Consider the following 19,916-nt stretch of genomic DNA (forward strand, 5'->3'; position numbering starts at 1 on the left):
AATCTTAGACATTGTTTAGATCCACCCCCCTCATTTTATACATGAAAAGGACTCTGACATTCAGAGTTTCAGGAAGTTAACTAAGTCACACAGCCAGTCAGATGTTAGACTAGGTCTTGCCATGCACCCTAAATCTCTAGTACCACCTGGGTGGGGGCCTTTGCCACACACCCCAAATCTTTAGTACCACCTGGGTGGGGGCCTTGTGTTATCTCACATAAAGCGTTCTTAACCATTCTGGACCAACACAAATTAAGAAACAACTTTAGAAAACTTCCAAAGCAACAACAGGAAAAAAAATCTTACAATTGAATGTCAGTGTTTCTGACATTTTGGAACATACATCATTTGATTTTATAAATATTCATTGAGCCCTATGATAGGCAAAATTTTAGGAAGACTCCAATGAACCATTACCCTTGTAATCTCTCCCCTTTGAATATGGGTGAAACTTATGGATATGATGAAATATCCCCACTGTGATTATGTTACATTACAGTGCAAAAGGAAGATGATCTAGGGTAGCCCTGGTCTAATCAGGTGAGCCCATTGAAAGCAGCCTGGTTCTCTCTGGCTGGTTGCAGAAAATGAAATCAAAGAGATGTGCTCCCTGTCTAGCTGCCGTCTTGTGTCCCCATGTGTGTGTGCCTAACCTCAGCGGGTCTGCCTGAGACCACCTGAGCGCCAAGCCTAGTCCCCTGCACACCCCCATCTCTGCTCCAACAAGATGAAAGAAACTATCATGAACCAAGAGAAACTCACCAAACTGCAGGCGCAAGTGCGCATTGGTGGGAAAGAAGCTGCTTGCAGAAAGAAGGTGGCTCATAGAACAGCCACAGCAGATGACAAAAAACTTCAGTTCTCTTTAAAGAAGTTAGGGGTAAACAATATCTCTGGTATTGAAGAGGTGAATATGTTCACAAATCAAGGAACAGTGGTCAACTTTAACAACCTTAAAGTTCAGGCACCTCTGGAAGCAAACACCTTCACCATTACAGGCCATGCTGAGTCAAAGCAACTGGCGGAAATTCTCCCCAGCATCTTAAACCAACTTGGCGCAGACAGTCTGATCAGTTTAAGGAGACTGGCTGAAGCTCTGCCCAAACAATCTGTGGATGGAAAAGCACCACTTTCCACTGGAGAGGAGGATGATGATGAAGTTCCAGATCTTGTGGAGAATTTTGATGAGGTTTCCAAGAATGAAACAAACTGAATTAACTTCTGAAGAAAATAAATCTTGAAGAAGTTACTGGAAGCTGCTATTTTATATATGACTCCTTTTAAAAATTTTGTTTATGGATCTGATAAGATCTAGATCTCTTAATATTTTTAATCCTAAGTCCCTGGACACTGCAGCTCTTTTCAGTTTTTGCTTATATACAATTCATGCTTTGCAGCTAATTAAGCTGAAGAAGCCTAAGAATAAAGTTTGAAACAAAGATAAAATTATTTGCTTAGTGGAAAAAAAAAAAGAGAGAGAAAGAGAAAGATGTGCTCCTACCAGCCTGGAAAGAATCAGACACCAGTGTTGTGAACTGCCAACAAGGCAAGGAACTGGGCAGCCTCTGGGAGCTGAGAGTAGTACCTGGCCAACAACCAGCAGAAAAATGACATCAGTCCTACAGCTTCAAGGAGATGAATCCTGTTAACAATCAGTGAGTCTAGAAGAGGCCCATGAAACCCAGGTGAGAATCCCAGCCCTGGGTTATTTATATCTTGGGTTCAGCTCAGTGAGAATTTGATTAGAGAATTCAGCCACACCTTGCCTAGACATCTGATCTACAGACACTATGAGATAATAAATGTGTGTTGTTTCAAGCTGCTAAGTTCGTTGTAATTTTTTACGCAGCAACAGAAAACTAACAGAAGTCCTTACAACACTGACGCTCAGTGGGAGGTGGTGGGAGTATAAAAGTGAATCAGGCACAGTCCTTGTCTCAGAGACACTGACTGTCTCGGGCAGCAGAGAGAGGCAAATTAACAAAGCGCGACGATGTGGCATTGTGAGAGCTGGAGCTGAGACATGTGAAAAATGGTACAGCAGCCAGATGGGGAACATGGCAGGAAGACATCACAGAAAATTAGACTTAAATTAGGTGAAAAGTAAAAGAGTGTGGAAGGGCATGGCATATTTAGAAAATGGCAGGTGGCTTTGTGTGGCTGGCATGAAGGGGAGGGAAGTGAAGGACATGAGACTGATGAAATAGATAGGGGTCCACACTGTGATGGAGAAGGAAATGGCAACCCACTCCAGTGTTCTTGCCTGGAGAATCCCAGGGACGGGAGCCTGGTGGGCTGCCGTCTATGGGGTCGCACAGAGTCAGACACGACTGAAGCGACTTAGCAGCAGTAGCAGCCACATTGTGAAGGACTTCAGGTAAGATGGTGTTTCCCTGCAGCAGTGCCCTCCCTTACTCCCTGCCCTTGCCCAGAGTCAGCCCTTCTGGCTCCTGAGTCCTCACAGGTGTCTGGCCTCTCTACTCCAGCCCTTCCGAGTCCTCCTAGTCCTCCAGCATGCTAAGCTCAGAAGTCCCCTGAGGAGCCCTACAGGACATTGCCATCTTCATTACAACCAGGGCTGAGGGGGCCATAGATAAGATCGCCCTCTCGTGTGTCTGGGCACCCTGTGTCCCTTCCTCCCTGCTCCAGGCAACTTGAAAGCTACATGGCCCGTGTCCTAGGGCTGCTGATCAAGAGCTTCAGGCTCTGCTGAGCTAAGAGGGAGAGAATCCACTGGTTCCCTTCAGAAACTGAGGCTGGCCAGAGACCCTGGAGTGTTCTCTTGGACCACTTCTTGCTTAAGAATAGCCAGCTCATCACAGGTGTGGAGGATCTGCAGGGACTTCATCCAAACAACACATTTCTGACATTAGGATTTCAAACAAGCAGACAAATCCACCATGTACTCGCAAGGTGTTAAAACTAAAGTGTTGGCTGAGGCACAAAGACACATGAGGTGCTGCATTCCAAAGGAAATACGGGATCATGTAAGGATTGCTGGAGACTGGGGAGAGGATATTTGGAGGATGTTTTAAAAGAAAAATATGCTCTCACTTCCCATCAAAATAAAAAGTTGGGGTCACGCAGTGTCAAGTTCATGAGTGCAGTTCATCAGAAAGCCTTATATATGTCGCTGGGTAGGAAGAACACAGTGGTCTAGTTCCCTTCCGGACAATCAGGTGAAAGAAGAGCTTACAAGCATTTCTGGTGTGCAGTAAAGGAGGACAGCTGCTGCCCCGAGCTTGTCCAAGGAAGAAGGGGTCGGTAGGTGTATGTTCAGGGATCAGAGGTGTGCCAGACGTGTGAGAGGGCTGGCTGGGGAAAGCCTTGGGCACAGGCAGGCCTCAGAAGAGGCGAAGCGGAGGGAGAAGACTGGTTCCTCGGGCTGAGGAAGCAGGTGGCTGCTCAAGTGGAGAGCGCATTTGCCTGAATCAAGGAAATAGCGGGTGAATGATACCAGCTAGGAGTGCAGCCTCCCACAAACCTGTGGAAGTCTCTGTGAAATGTCTGCACCACAGCCCCAGAAGGATCAGAACCTGGCAGAAGCAGGGAAAGAAAGACCTTCTCCTTCCTCAGCTGACTGACTACACACGGCTTCTCACTGGGCTAACGGTAAGACGTAATTTTAAACCAAGTTCCACATTATCAACATAGGAATGGATGCACTAAAGGTGATTTAGACTGACCAAGGCTTTTCTACTGGCTGTTCAGTCACTAAGCCATGTCTGACTGACTCTGTGACCCCGTGGACTGCAGCACACCAGGCTTCCCTGTCCTTCACTGTCTCCAGGAGTTTGCTCAGATTCACGTTAACTGAGTTGGTGACGCCATCCAACCACCTCATCCTCTGCCATCCCCTTCTCCTCCTGCCTTCAATCTTTCCCAGCATCAGGGTCTTTTCCAATGAGTCGGCTCTTTGCATCAGGTGGCCAAAGTATTGGAACTTCAGTTTCAGCATCAGTCCTTCCAATGAATATTCAGGGTTAATGTCCTTATGATGTACCACTTGCCTAAGATTTCTGTCGCCTAAGAATGCTCAAAATAGTTCTGACACTACCAAGTTTTTATTTTACCCTAAACAGAGGGAGAAACTCCCAATGAATACATTTTATAGGGATAGAGGGAAACATAAATAAACATGCTTTCGAACTGTATTCCATATTCAGAGCATTGATTGCATGTACCTAATGTTTTTTACCTATAGATCTTCAATGAATTTAATTACGCTAATTTGAGAGAGGAATGCAGTCCTGTGTCTAAGATTCCTGGAGACCTTCAGTAATCCCTCTGGTCTCAACAGCTGGAAAATCGAAAGGCAGCTCTCTGGAAACATCTAATTATCCCACCATTGCTAAGCATCAGACAATGTTATGTCACTTATTATAGTCATTTTTGTATCATATCTGTAGCAGCAATTACTTTTCCTTTCTAAAATTATGTTTAGGGATCAATTTGTTGACTGATTTTGACACAAGAAGCTCATAATATTCTCCCACTCCCAGAGGAAACAGTGAAAAACCTCTTTTTTTCCTAAGCTACTGCTTAAAAATGAAGTGGAATGAACACCGAGTTTGGGACTGCACATTGTTGCTTTTGGTTACAGTCCTGCTTTCTTCCAGATGTCTCATCAGAACATGGTAAAGACTTACTGGAACACTTAACTCTTTGGCCAATTTATTGAAGGAAGCAGGGGTTCACTCAGACTAGGATTTTGGTTTGTTTATAATAATGTCATGACTCCTGGAACTCTGACAGTAGGAATGAGAGTAGGGACAGGCCTCGGGAATTACTCTTAAAAAACCACAGAAGAGATGTAATGTACAACATGATAAATATAATTAATGGTGCTGAATGTTACATATGAAAGGTGTTAAGAGAGTAAATCCTAAGAGTTCTCCACACAAGAAGAACATTTCTATTTCTGTAATTTTTGTATCTATATGAAATGATAGATATTCACTAAACTTATTGTGGTAATCACTTCAGTTCAGTTGCTTAGTCGTGTCTGACTCTTTGCAACCCCATGAATCGCAGCACGCCAGGCCTCCCTGTCCATCACCAACTCCCGGAGTTCACTCAGACTCACGTCCATCGAGTCAGTGATGCCATCCAGCCATCTCATCCTCAGTCGTCCCCTTCTCCTCCTGCCCCCTCCCTCCCAGCATCAGAGTCTTTTCCAATGAGTCAACTCTTTGCATGAGGTGGCCAACGTACTGGAGTTTCAGCTTTAGCATCATTCCTTCCAAAGAAATTCCAGGGCTGATCTATATATATCAACATGATTCAGTATGTCAACTATATCTCAATAAAAACTGGAAAAATAAAGCACTGGGTTAACACAAGTCTTTAAAATTATATTAAATATAAATGATTTTTTTAAAAAAGGATAGCAGAAACTGAGGCAGCACCCTGCTCACAGTGCCTCAGCTTCTTTCCTTCCTTGTTCTCATCTTGCTCACTGGGTCCCCTCCTTAGGTACAGTATCTACTTTCTCATAACTATAGCTTGCTCATGCCCATCATTCCAACTGACCCTTCTGTTCAGCAATGCAGTGATCCCAGTCTCTCAGCTTCTCTATTCCTCCTTTGGAGAAACTTACTAACTTGTATTTTGCAACCAGCCACCCAAGTCATATGTTGGCTGATCAAGCCTATAGAACAAACCACCCTTGGATCAGGCACCCATCCCTAGCCCAATCAGCTATGGGGACCAAGATCATGTGATGCAAATGATACTCACTGCCCTCTCAGCAGAGACTGAGAGCATGGCTGGGGATCGGCAGCTCTGGTCTACAACCAGAGTATGTCATTCTACCATATTCAGGAGAAGTCAAGAGGAACAGTTTGGAAAGTTCATTTATCTACTTGTGGGAGTGACGAGGACTTGAACCATGGCAATGCAAGTTAGACAGGAACAGATATCAGATATGTAGCAGTCAGATTGACAAAACTTCATGACTGACTGGAGGGAATAGTGGAAGAGTGAGTAGAGAGAAAGTATGAAGCCTGGTATGGCAGTCTCCTTGCTGTGGCTATTAAGTAAATCCTGGTACTTCCCATTCCCTGAGAGAGAGTATAAGGGGAAGGGGAAGTTAGTTTTTGGTGGTCCTTGGTGGATGGGAAGGATGGGACATGGGGAATTTGCCATGCTTGCAGGAAATCCAAATAAGGATTGAAGTTGGAAGTTCAAACCGGGGGTCTGGGCTATACAGGTTTGAGAGCCCCCAGAAAATGGTTGAATATGGTTGGGCCTGCATCTACCTGGCATTTGAGGAGAAAAGTAGACTAGCACCAAGTCCTGAAGGGAATACCAATCTCAACTGAATGGGTAGAGGAAGGACCACTGAAGAAAAGTAAGAATGAGAGGTGACAGAACTATGGGGAAGTTCATCCAGTTTCTATTATTCAATCTCTTTCATGATTTCATAATAGTAGAGACTATGCCAATCACTGGGGATAGAGCTTAGAAACAAAATAGCCTAGATTTCTACTCAGCGGTTTGCATTCTAGAGGGAGAGACAAAATGATATCACATAAGAAGAACACAATAACCCATATCTTGAGGTCAGAGGAGCAGTTTTTCCCAGAGTAACCAACAGTATGAAATGTCATTAGAGCAAGGATGGGAATAAAAAGAAGACGCTGGGTTTGAACAATAGGAAATCAATGCTATAGTAGCTGAAATAATGGCCCCCAAATACCTAGTAACTAATCCCTGGAACCTGTGAATGGTACCGAATATGGAAAGGGGACATTGCAGATGTAATTAAGCATCTTGAAATGAAATAATTGTGGATTATCCACGTAGGTTCTAAACATAACCCCAAGTGTCCTTATAAAAGGCACAAAGAGACGGATTTGACTGCAGAGAGGAAGTAGGAAATGTGCCAATGGAAACAGCAGGTTGGAGTGATGCAAGAAAGGGGCCCCAAGCCAAAGAATGCAGTGGCCTCCAGAAGCTAGAAAAGGCAAAGAAACAGATTCTCCCCGAGAGACTTCAGAAAGGGCAAGTCCTGCCAGCCTCTTGACTTTAGCCCAGTTAAACTGATTTCAGATTTTTGGCCTGGAGAACTGTCAGAATAACCTTGTGTTGTTTTGAGCCCACAAGTTTCTGGTGATTTGTTACAGCAGCAATAGGAAACTAATACAAAAAAGGTAACTTGACCTTAGGGAGAACAATTTTGGTGGCGAGAGGGAGGAAGATGCAGACGTCGAAACCTGCATGTGAATGACGAGTGGGAGGTTCAGAAGAGATGGCAGAATATCTAACTTCCAGGAAGTTTTCAAACATACCTCAATTAATCCTCTAAGAAAAAGCATCACAGAAGAGCTGAAGACCTGATTAACTGGTGAGCTCAAATCCTCAAAATGGTAAGCAGTGTTGAGGAAGCAGTATAACCTTCAACCTATCTTAGAAGAGCTAGGCAGCTGGAGAGCAGAATTCAGGGGCTCCCAGTGCAACTCTGACACTGGAGAACAGACAGCACCGCAGCACTACATTCTCATCTGCAGACGTGCAACAGACCCAAGACTCCTGCTCATCACAGAGACCAGAATACTTTGAAACTGTGACCCGAAATCCTGCACCTGGCACAGATCTTATACTTCTCCATTAACACAGGAAGCCATACCAACCACTGAGCCCACAGAGAATGGCCTCGTCTGGCCAGACTTTAATGTAGGCACTAATACTTTACACTTAGCCTCTCCTCTCTGGTTCAAAGAGGATGACTACCCAAGCCACAGTACTTCTGAATTCTAAAGACCATATAATTTCAGGAAATGGGGGAAATATTAAAGTCATACAACAGATGGAGAACAACTCATATAGGAAGTGACAGCCAATAGATTTAGACACAACAAGACGAACCCAGCTGTAGGTATCCCTTCCTCACACCAAAATGTTATATTTGAATTACTGCTGGTGGAAAGCTTTCTACCCCTCAGAAACAGGGTACACAGCATAATATCAATTTAGAATTTTAATGACTCAGAAACAAGAAGTAGAAAAGACACAAGTTAAAGGCAAGTTCTGCCTAAGGTCTCATTGTGCTACTCACCATGTACCAATGTGACCCGACTCCCCTGAGAAACACTGATGGCCTTACAGCAGCACTGCATTGTACAGACCCCAGCAATGATCCCACGTCCTCCTGACAAGGTCAACCCATGCTCTGCCCACCAAAGCAGGAGAAACAAATCATAAAAAACACTTCCCTCAAAACTGGATTAAAACATCCAATTGCATCATGCTACTGATACTGCTAAGTCACCTCAGGCGTGTCCGACTCTGTGCGACCCCATAGATGGCAGCCCACCAGGCCTCCCCGTCCCTGGGATTCTCCAGGCAAGAACACTGGAGTGGGTTGCCATTTCCTTCTCCAACGCATGAAAGTGAAAAGTGAAAGTGAAGTCGCTCAGTTGTGTCCAACTCCTAGCGACCTCATGGACTGCAGCCTACCAGGCTCCTCCGTCCATGGGACTTTCCAGGCAACTAGGTTAAATATCAGTTGGGAAACTCCCTTTTTCAGGACAACCTATAGCCTGACCAGGTAAGGAAGATGGTCTTGTACGTTCTTTGTTATGAATTTAATATCAAGAAGAGAAAATGGGCATCCATTTATAATCTGGGTAATAAAGAGGCATTAGAAATTGGGAAGACCCAGAAGAGCTAGGTCGCTGCCAGAAGAGCTAAAATTCAGGAATTATTAATAATTCCACCTGTCCCTTACTTTTCTTCAAAGTAAAGCCAGCATCACTCTTTTAAGATTGGAGAAGATTAAGACATTCGGAAACCACAGTTTGTGGGATTTAGTCCCATTGTGATTGCTGACTTCTAGTATCGGCCTTCTGTTCTGCATGATGGCTCTTGTCTTGCAAACTAGCAAGACTCCTGAATTTGGCAAGGATCCTGCTCTGTGAAGCATTTTCAAGTTAGAGTTTTTAACAATGTCACATTTCTCTAATCCAGTAATAAAGAAAATGTTGAGAGGACAAAGGATGCCACTGAGTTCTCACCTAATAGCAGAAAACAATCTCCTAGCAGGCAGATGCAGGCCAATACATCCAGGGTGATCATGACCTTTGAGTTACAAAAGTTTTTTTTTGTTTGTTTGTTTTTAATTTCTTTACCTTAACAAATGACTTTGATAGGTAAAACTGAATTTAGAGATTATCCCTCCCCCGTTTTGTTCTATTCATTGAAGGTGGTATTTTCTATTTGTGTATACTGTGACTACATGAAAAATACAGCATTTCACTTCTTGATATGTTTTATAGCCTGTACACTAAGTGAGGTCAAAAGGATGCTTTCAAGAGAAATAAAGGATATCACAATCACTCTATGGAGGAGGAAATGGCAACCCTCTCCAGTATTCTTGCCTGGGAAATCCCATGGACAGAGGAACCTGGCAGGCTATAGTCCAAGGGCTGCAAATAGGACATGACTTAGCGACTAAACAACAATAATCACTCTAAGTAAATTTTCCAGGAGGAGGAAGGAAGAGTGGAATAGGTGATTACAAATTTTAGAAAGACACATCACCTTGCCAATGGTGCAGAGCCTACAATTATGTGCAATTCCCTGCTTAGATTTTTTAGTTACGCAGAATATTGGAAAAAGCTAAATGATGGGGAGAAGAGAGAAAGGGGGAAATTTAAGCATTCCTTGTAAGACCTTCATTTAAATGGAGACAGCGCTTCACCATAAGGGGGCAGTTAAGAGTCTGATAATTCTGCTGGTATACTGTTGTCAGGGGCGTCTCTGGGAGCTCAGCTGGTAAAGAACCTGCCTGCAATGCAGGAGACCCCAGTTCGATTCCTGGATTGGGAAGAGTCAAACCTTTTTTAAAAAAAAACCATGAATTTGGGGTCCTTAAAAATATTCTGTATAATTTTGAAGTCACGAATGGTTCCTCCTGTTCACAAAACATGATCACTTTTCATCAATATTTTTTAATGCTTTGACTGGTTTTGCATAGGCAGAAAAGATAAATCTTCAACTCTTGGAAATAAATCTTTTTCCTCCCTGCCCAATCCATAACATGATCCCAGTCTATCAATGACAGTGCCATCAGATAAGTAGATGTGTCTTGCTTGGTTAGAAGTGTGCTGTGGTTTTCAGCAAGAATAAGACTGTAGTTAGAGATCCAGACTGAGACATGTTCAGACCACATTATAAATTCTTTTCAATTCTATTCTGAAAGTATCTCCTGGAGCCCCAGTTTGACTGTGTGACTCATTCAGGGCTGACATCCTCTGGAATTGAATGTCTCAGGGAGGGGACAGAGGAGACCTTTGGGACTTGGGCTTCAGGAGGTGACATTGGAATTCATGACCAGGTAGCTGCAGGCCCTGGCTCTTTAGATTTCTGGGGTCTTCTCCACCCTTAAGCTGAAGATGAGTTTACACCAGAATTGGTGCTCTGGGGAGGGAGAGGCAAATCTGAAGACGAGCAAACCACAGAATCACTCAGAGGTATCTGAAAATGTAGTGTGAGATTCTACAACAGCCCAGACATTTTTTTTCTTGTTCCCTTTCATCATTTCTAAGTAAAATGTGGAACAAGCGACAGGAAATAAGCTACACTACCTAGAGTTATATCGCATTTTCTATGTTCCCCCAACTTTTATTTTTAACATATGTTTTCTTTTTCTTTTCCTTCTCAGAAATCCTGAGATATAAATAGGGCCACTATTATTATCTTTATCTTTGAGATGAGAACAGTGAGGCCCAGAAAGCGGAAGTGGCCTCCATCAGGTCATGCAGCCAGTCAAAGGAGGCCCAGGGAATGATACTCAGTTCTGCTTTCATTTAATCTAGAACAGTCACCCTACCGGCTTTCAGTGTCCCTTTCCTCCTTCTCCCTTTGGTGATTTTCTTTTGAACGTGATCCCTCACCAACTGAGGAGTGAAGACAGATCTGTGTTCAGAGCTGCAGAGAACTGTTGTTTAAAGGTCCCCCAAGGGGCTTGTTTCCATTGCTTACCTGCAAAACCAAAGTTTGAATGTGTGACGGAAGTCCCTTAGAGGCATGTTAGGCTTCCTCCCACCCGAGACTGCTGTAATTAGCTCTGCTAACAACTATGATTGAACATAGCTCGTTGCAGTCATTGTTCACTGACAGGCACAGATAAGAGCCGCATGTCAGCAAGTGGTGTTCTAAGTGGTGCTCCCTGCTTGGTTAAACTCATGTAAGGCACTTATCAGAAACGCTGTTCCCAACTTCAGCTAACAGCAGGCAATGTCATTGCAACACCTTCCAAAGCCTCCAAAGGAGACCCCCAGTGAGCATAACCAGTACCAGGCGGTGGGAGAGACGTGGTCTATTTTGACCTTGCCCGGGAACTGGCTGCCCCTCCTGCTAATGGAAAACATAGGTGTGGCCCTGCACAAATATGGGAAAAAGCAAACTTCATGATCCTTATGACTCCCACAGTCTCAGATCTCCCCTGTAAGAACACTGGTAAGTAAAAGTTACAAATGTGTGGTACATTCAGCCTATGAGTTTCAGAGGCTGTGCTCTCATTAGAAGCAAAACAGAAGGCTGCTTGCAAACACCTGCCGGTGAGGACAGGGCCAAGAGGCAGCGTGGGCGTTGGAGGGGAGGTGTTGCCCTGGCAGTAAATCCAAGCTGCTCACACCAAGGGAAGGGTTTCCAGGGAAGCTATCTGACCAAGAGGTAAATAAATACTTAGTCATTCAACAGGCCATATATGACTGCTTCACCTCCAATGCGGGGACGTCTGATTCCAATGAGCTCCCAAAATGAGGGGATAGCATTTCTTTTCCAGCCACCCTTTATTCACAATATACATTCCTTTGTTAAGAAATGTAAGAATCTCTGTAATCAAACCCTTGTTGACAAGGTGTTAAAGAGCTACAATTTGGCCGGTTGGTGTTATTTCAACAATATGAATTATGATTCTAAATTACATGAAAGAACCCAGCCTTTCTGTGGCCCAAGATCCCCTATTGCATATATCCTGTGGCCTCTCACCTACTCCCCAGTGTCACAAAATTCTATGATTCTCCTTCTGAAATGGTTTCTCACATCTGTCTTTGTTCCAGTGCTCACTGCTGCTGTCAGAGTTGAGGGCTTCGTTGTTTCTTGTCTACACCCTGCACTAGCCTGGCCTCCTAAATAGTCTCCCCTGCTCACTGCCCTCCCACCCCATCTCCCAGCCACCTCAGCACCACCTTCAATTATCCTTCCAAATCCCAGCCACCATCAAACCACTCACAAACCAATCACAGTTCTATAAAAATGAAACTAGTAACAGAACTAGTATGGTAGTGAACGCCTTGCATCTAGCCCCCATCGACTGTACCCTTCATGTATCCTAAACTGCATCTTTTCCAGATGACTTGCCTTTGCATGAAAGTATCATCACTCAACTATCTTTGAGCCTGTCTTCCCTCCTTAAAAAATCACTGTTTTGACTCAGCTCAAATGCCATCTCCTCCAGGAGATTTCCTACTACTTTCTTCCAGTCCAAATCAATTAACCACTCTTCTCATTAAGTCTATATAGCACTATTTATATATATATATATATATATATATATATATATAAATACACAGACACGGACTTCCTACATGGTGCTAGTGGCAAAGAACCTGCCTGTCAATGCAGGAGATGCTCAGGAGATGCAGGTTTGATCCCTGGGTTGGAAAGATCTCCTGGAGGAGGGCATGGCAACCCACTCCGGTATTCTTGCCTAGAGAACCCCATGGACAGAGGAACGGCAGGCTACAGTCCATGGAGTTACAAGGAGTCAGACATGACTGAAGTGACCTAGCAGTAGCTGCATATATGTTTATAAATACACACACTTTACTGAGATATGATTCTCATACAATTCACCCATGTAAAGTATATGATTTAATGGTCTTTTAGAATAGTCACAGAGTTGTGCAACCATCACCACAACTTTAAAACATTTTAATTAACCCCAAAAGAAACCCTGTACCTACTAACAGTTCCTCCCCATTCCTCCCCAACAAGCCCCCAGCCTTAGGCAACCACTAGTCTATTTTCTATCTCTATAGACTTACTTATTTAGGATATTTTATGTAAATAGAATCATACAGTATGTGGTTATGACTGGATTCTTTCATTTTTAAAATTTTTTTAAAATAATTTTTTAGCATAATTTTTTAAAAATCCATCCATGTTGTAGCATGTATCAGTACTTCATTCCATTTTATTGTTGAATGATAGATAGCTTATTGTGTAGACATACCACATGTTATTTATCCATTTATCAACCGATGGACATTAGGGCGGTTTCAACTTTTCAGCAACTATGAATAAGGCCTCATACACACTTCGACTATCATTTAACGTGTGTAGCTTAGTAATACAGGATTTTGGTTTGTTTGGCCTATGTCTATTTTATCACTTGATTATAAACTCCTTGCAGGCCAGGACCATTTTTAGTCTTCAATCTCCACACAGTAAGTATTCAATAAATGTCTGAAAAGTGGATTAAAGGACAGAGATTATAGGTTCTTAATGTGCTGATTATCATACAAGGTAACCAGAATAAAAACATTAGGGTGGACTAAATAATAATCCAAGGAAGGATCCAGTAAGTTTACCCAGCAAAGTGTAGCATTCAAACCTTATCAGTTCTTAAGTAAACTTTCATCTTTGGATTATTTCCTGGAATTCCATGCATGGATACTACAGTCAGTTATTTCACGGAGGCCATTCCTTTGCTAATAACAGTTGTGAATTGGTGGGTAGAATCCCGGAGATTTCTCCTAAATTGACTCCACAGTGTTATTGTTATTGTTGCTTAATTGAGATTGTTCTGACCCAGAATCACGGCTCTCAACCTTAGCTGAGCCATCAGAATCCCCCTGGAGCATTTTCCAAGACACAGATCACCTGGGTCCTCTGCCCGACTGTGATTCTGTTCTTCAGGTAGGAGGCCAGGTGCTCACATGCTCTCAGAGCTATAAAGATGTTTCTGATACAAAGCTAGGTTCAAGAATTCCTGTTTTGAAAGTTGCTCTGTGGTTAAAAAGAATTAATTTCATAGAGCATATATAGCACTTTACTCCTGGAGTGTATTTTACTCATCCTGGGATCATGCCCATTAATACTACCTAACATTCATAAGGCACTTTTTATTTGGAAAGAGCTTTGATGTTATCTTTTACTAGCTAGGCTAGCATGCTGGGTGACCTTGTACAAATCACATAATCCCTGAGTGTCACAAATTTTCTCAACTGTAAACTGTAGGCAGTAATACTGACCCACCCTCAAGGGGTATTGTGTAGACTAATGGAAGACTATAAGGCACTCAACAAACATAAAAATGTAACATGCATGCTTATTAGATATGAAGTCCCAGTCACAGCCTTTTAAGATGAGACAAATACCAAAATAAACTCTTAAACAAGACTTTCTGCAACCTTCACTGTCAACCAAAAAAATCCTTTCCCAGCACTAAAGTACAGCAATTCCCTCTTTCCACCAATATTAGTAAGCAGATATAATTCACAGTCACAAAGAAAAAGCTAATAATGGCAGCAAATAAATATATAAAAGTCCTGAAATATAGTTTGCCAACCTTGTTGTTTATCATTCACAATGCAATTAGAGATTGTATCTATAAATATACTTTTCTGAAAAATATTCTTAGAAAATATTTGTACATGTTCACACAAGTCTTCAAGCTGATGCTACATACTCACTGTTGACGTTAAGCTTGAAGTTGTTTTTGCTGATAGTTATCACGTGGCTATATTTAGCCTCTCCTCATTTCCACCATGTAACTGGAAAAATATATGGTCTCAAAATGAGACTTTGAGATCTATCTCAAGTTGTGGGTGGGCAATAACAGGGAGGCAGAGGAAGAGCCTCCAATCTTGGAATCAGAGACAAGTCTCATAAGGATGATAACCCACAACTAAAGACTCAATGACACCATATTTTCAGCTTCTTGGAAAAGGGGGTCAGAGAACAGACATGGTTTTCCTTTTTCTTTTCCATTTTACTTTGAAAGGGCCACAAAATTTTACAGGGCCAGGTCCAATTACATATTCCAGTTCATTTACAATTGAATGGTTTCTGTGATTCTGAACTTGAATTTGTGTCCTCACGTCCGCCCGCCACAGCTGATCTGAACCAGGAATCCTAAGCAAGCGTGACCTGTCTGGGGCCACTTGACATTTGACCATGCTCTTTCCTCTTTGTGCCTTCTGAGGGTTTTGGTTTTATTCACAGGGGAAGTTGTCTATATTGCTTAAGCTTATCACTTGCTAACAACTAAACTTACTGAATACTTTTATCTGTGGATAATATTATAGCGCTTACTGTGGAGGTTACCAAGAGTTCCTTGAGAGGCTTACAAGGTTGCTACAACTCAATGACCTTGGATCCTTGAGTCAGGACAAGACCAACATCCTCCCCACAGAGACGCCTAAGGTTTGGTCAGCTGACATACTGGTTTCTTGGGGACTCCTGGACTTGCCTTCACCAGCAGACATCAGGTTGAAATGTCATTCAGCTTCTCACACATTTTCCTACCCGCGATACCCCATTAGACTTCACCAGAATTCAGAAGCTCTTGGCAAAAGAGCCTCTGTACAGGAAGTCTGCTGGTTAGGGAAATTAGTATTATGCATAGTTATTGTTTTTTAAATAAGGTTAATTCCAGCAAGTGTCTACCCCAATAAGCTTTGAGAGTCTCCGCATTTTTGCTGAACATCTTAAGGGGAGAAAGAGCCAGGTAGGCTTCATTTCAATAGTTAGGAGAAATTAATGCTAATACATACCTTCAATGGGATTCACTTGGTACTCTGAACACTTTCTTCCATCAACATGGAAAAATCCCCAGACGTACACACTGTGGAATTTTCCTCTGTAAAGAGATGCAAATGGTTACAATAAGCTGTCTGATTTCCTCTGAGTCTTTCAAAGTCCTGTTTTCCTCCATATCTCAAGGTAACCATCCCTGCTTTGTGGATCTAGAAGTCAAGATGCTGTGAGTTAGTATCATCGTGTTCCTCAGTGAGACACAGGCCACCACATCTCAGCCCTCCTTGGAGTCAGAGGGAAGAGCCCTGCGTTTTAAGACAGGAGGAGTCAGGTACAATTTTCTGGTCTACCGCTTGTGTGCCATGTCTTTCACAGGGGATCCTTACGATCTTAAGATCTGAGACGAAATGTAATCATTCTTACCTGTTAGCTTTACTTTCTTTCAACTTCTTGAACATACACACATACACCAAACATGAAGAAACACTCAACTATTTACTCATGAATCTATGACTTGGGTCATAAAATATAACCTGGGCAAAGCCAAACAAGGCACTAGAGGGTAGGGAAACAGGAGAATGTTGTGCATTGCATCTAGAATTTTAAAATGTCCCATTTTAGTGGTTCCCGTTTGTTTTCAGGCAGACAGTTAAAACTGGCCTATCATTTGCAGTAGATATTTGACCTAAAGGAAGACTTCCCTGACTGATCATGGATAGGCATTTTCAAAGAAAACTCTCACACAAAACCAAATTGATTCAAAAAAAAAATCACCTTACTTAATGTATGTTGAAATTTTTCACTTTTAATTTTTATGTCATCTAAACATCCACCCACCTCCTTAGAGCACTGCTTTACTCCTTTATAGAAAGATTTAAGTAAGCAATCTGTTTCCTTTCTAAATATTTTTGGGTTAACAGTCATTCTTCTCTCACTTGTATTTTAGTCCTGATAATTAAGCAGTAAAAATGCTAATTAGTAGCCTGTATCTGGAGAGAAAAACCGCTTATTTCTTGATGGGCAAAATTCAAGCTGAAATGGAGACCTTACAGGGCAGTAAGATAAATGGGTTAGGTTACATGCTAAAGGGAAGGAATTAGATCAAACTGACCAAAAGACACTTACAAGACTAAAGTTATAAAAATGCAGGCATTTGTTCTTAATTGTAGGGCAGAGAAAATAGGAGGAAACACCCTTTGTCTTTCTTTTAACCTGGAGCTAACTTTAGACATAGAATTACTTACATGTTAAGAAATTAACTTTATTTCTCTCCTATGTATTTTTGTTTCTAGAAAGACAATGAGCTAGAGAGAGGGGCATACTATTAGCTGGGTATCTTGAGTACACTGTCCAGAACCTGCACTTATTCTTTCCATAAGTACATATCCATGAGGAAGCGAAGAATGCTCCTTTCAAATTCCTCATCTGTCATTATCTACATGATGATTTTTTCATCCACTTAAGGAAGAACAATAACTTGTATCTTGCTGGAATGCTGTGAAGAATGCCGTGAGAGAAACTGATGTATGGGGAAAATATCTGGAGACTAAGCACAAAATAATAGCACTCAGTACATGTTAGAATAATGAGTGAATGGGAGAAGTCAGAGATGAGTCCAGTCCCCACCACCCGCAGGCTAAAATCTTTATATTTCACTGGGAATTCAGCGCCCTGGAAAATCTGTTCCTTTTGACTCTCCAGCCCTTTTTCCTCCACTGCCCTGCTGCAGTCAAACATTCTCTAATACATCTTGAATTTGCCCATTTTTGTGTCTCTTTGTCACTCCCATCCCTCTCAGCCTCTATTTTCCGAAATTCTACCCATCTCTCAAGGGCCTTAAATCCCATTATCTGCTGGAATCTTGGGAGACTCACCTCATCCTCCTCCAAACCCTGATCCTTGCCATCTAGATCTTTCCGGAAGACATAATCCACCAACCACTTATTGCTCGAGCAGATCGCAAGCTCCTGCAGTGCCGGGGCCCTGTACACAGTCCCCACCTCTGTATGCCACAGGCCGTGGTGCCTGCCAAGAGTAGGTGCTGAATGGACTCGTGATTGAATGGATGTGTAATCTGTCACCCTGCCCCTGTTGTGTTCTTGGACAAAACGCTCTGCCTCTTTCAGTCTCAGCTGCCTCAGCTGTGAACAGCGGATAACAACACGGATGTACTCCCCAGGTGTGCTGTGAAGAATAAACCAATGACTGAAAAGCAATTTGAAAATGCGAAATGAAATGCTATATATAAATGTTACATAATCAAAATCGTTTCCCTCTGTATTGTGTTTTCTTTGGCTTTATATCTTGGAACCCTTTGTGAGTTCCAGAATTTCACAGATGCAATACCATCCACATTAGCACCTAAATTCTCTTGGGTAATAAATGATTGTGTGTATTATAACTCACGGCTACCTTTCCCTGGCATACTTATATGTGAATTTTTCATAATTTGGGGTATTCATAATAACTAATGATCGAATTCATTTTTAAGGGATCATCCATTTTTTTCCTTCTTTGGCCAGCCAGTTAGGATTCCAATATTGTTGCCTCAAGGGAACTAACTTCCATTAAACCAAAACCCAGATGATGAGCACACAGTTTAGAAGCCCAAATCTTCTAGGAGCTTACAAACTAAGACCTGGAAATTGATTTGGATTTGAAGCACTTATTTTTTTTTGGCCCTTTTCGTGCTAAATTCTGAATCCCTCATTTGCTTTGCTGTAACATATGTGCCACAGAGTCCTCATGGTAGCCTCATTTTCTAGACACCAGGAAAGGCGGTATTAGCCCACTCCACATGAAAGCAAGACAATGGTAGTTTTAACTGTTATTTTCTTTCTTAGTATGTTCAAGAAAGAGGTTGCCTATAGAAAAATGCATTTTTTGGAATATGTCCAGTACCTATAAAAAGAAGATTTTGATTTTTCCTGCATAGCAGGATACTATTCCTAGAATAGTCTGTCTGCATAGATAGAAACTGAGGAAGAGATGGTAGTGACATCCTAAGGCAGTTGCAGGGATTAAGTGAGTCATTAGGTGAAAAGGCTCAGAACAGTGCACAGCACTAAGTGTTGCTCAATAAATATTAGAGGTTATTATTATTGGTAGAGGACCTACTGGTTTGATCTCCTTGCTGTCCAAGGGACTCTCAAGAGTCTTCTCCAGCACCACAGTTTGAAAGCATCAATTCTTCAGCACTCGCCTTCATTATGGTCCAACTCTCACATCCATACATGACTACCGGAAAAACCATAGTTCTGACTAGAAGCACCTTTGTCAGCAAAGTGATGTCTCTGCTTTTTAATACGCTGTCTAGATTTGTCATAGCTTAATATCAACCTGAACATCATCAACCCTGAATATTCATTGGAAGCACTGATGCTGAAGCTGAAACTCCAATACTTTTGCTACCTGACATAAAGAGCCAACTCATTGGAAAAGACTCTGATGCTGGAATGAATGAAGGCAAAAGGAGAAGGGGGCTGACAGAAGATGAGATGGCTAGGTAGTATCACCGACTCAATTGAAATGAATTTGAGCAGACCCTAGGAGATAGTGGAGGACAAAGGAGCCTGGCATCCTAGACTCCATGAGGTCACAAAGAGTCAGACACAACTTAGCAACTGAACAACAAGAGGGCCAACTAATCAGCTGGGACCTGTGCTCAGAGTTTGAGACTCACAACAAACCAGTAAGAGAAAGCTTGTCACCTTCCACCCCCACTCCAGCTGTTTCCAAGAGACTACTACTTATCCAAGGTCTCAAAGTGAGGAAGCAGTGGAAAGAAAATCCAGAGCCCATATTCTTTGCCCTGTTTCTTAGTAGCCTTACTGTTCTTAAATTTTACTTACGTTAGGAGTCCATTTTTCCTTCCTGAACACACGGTCCTCCCTTCCCCACAGTCTAATTCCTCGGTTTTACTAATTTTGCTATGAAAATTTTCAAATTAGGACCAACTTGTCTAATTAGGACCAACTTGTCTAATTTTTATGTCAGGCCATTTTTCCATGATCATTCTTGTCTTTCATCAGACTTGTGCTCACTCAGTGGCATTCATTTTTAAGAAGTTCAATGTAGTTTTTCCTTCTGGTATGTATGAACAAATCCCACATTTCTGTGGAATAGAGGCTTTTCCCTTCCTCACC

At 42.3% G+C, this 19,916-nt stretch overlaps 1 protein-coding gene and 1 long non-coding RNA gene across 3 annotated transcripts in view; one reads left to right on the forward strand and one right to left on the reverse strand.

The window, feature by feature from the left end:
• Nucleotides 1–19,916, reverse strand: part of LOC106991187 (uncharacterized) — a 278,139-nt gene that overhangs the window by 168,441 nt on the left and 89,782 nt on the right. For both annotated transcript variants that reach the window (XR_006059905.2, XR_009600668.1), the window contains one exon: nucleotides 15,789–15,874. This is a non-coding gene — a long non-coding RNA (uncharacterized LOC106991187). The remainder of the gene's footprint in view (nucleotides 1–15,788; nucleotides 15,875–19,916) is intronic.
• Nucleotides 728–5,325, forward strand: LOC106991186 (transcription factor BTF3-like). The gene is made up of 2 exons (XM_042250287.2): nucleotides 728–3,612; nucleotides 4,205–5,325. The coding sequence occupies exon 1, from the start codon at nucleotides 728–730 to the stop codon at nucleotides 1,211–1,213; it is 486 nt and encodes a 161-aa protein (XP_042106221.1). The 3' UTR covers nucleotides 1,214–3,612; nucleotides 4,205–5,325.

The sequence above is a fragment of the Ovis aries genome, chromosome 5, assembly GCF_016772045.2.
Source record: "Ovis aries strain OAR_USU_Benz2616 breed Rambouillet chromosome 5, ARS-UI_Ramb_v3.0, whole genome shotgun sequence".
Lineage (NCBI taxonomy): Eukaryota > Metazoa > Chordata > Mammalia > Artiodactyla > Bovidae > Ovis > Ovis aries.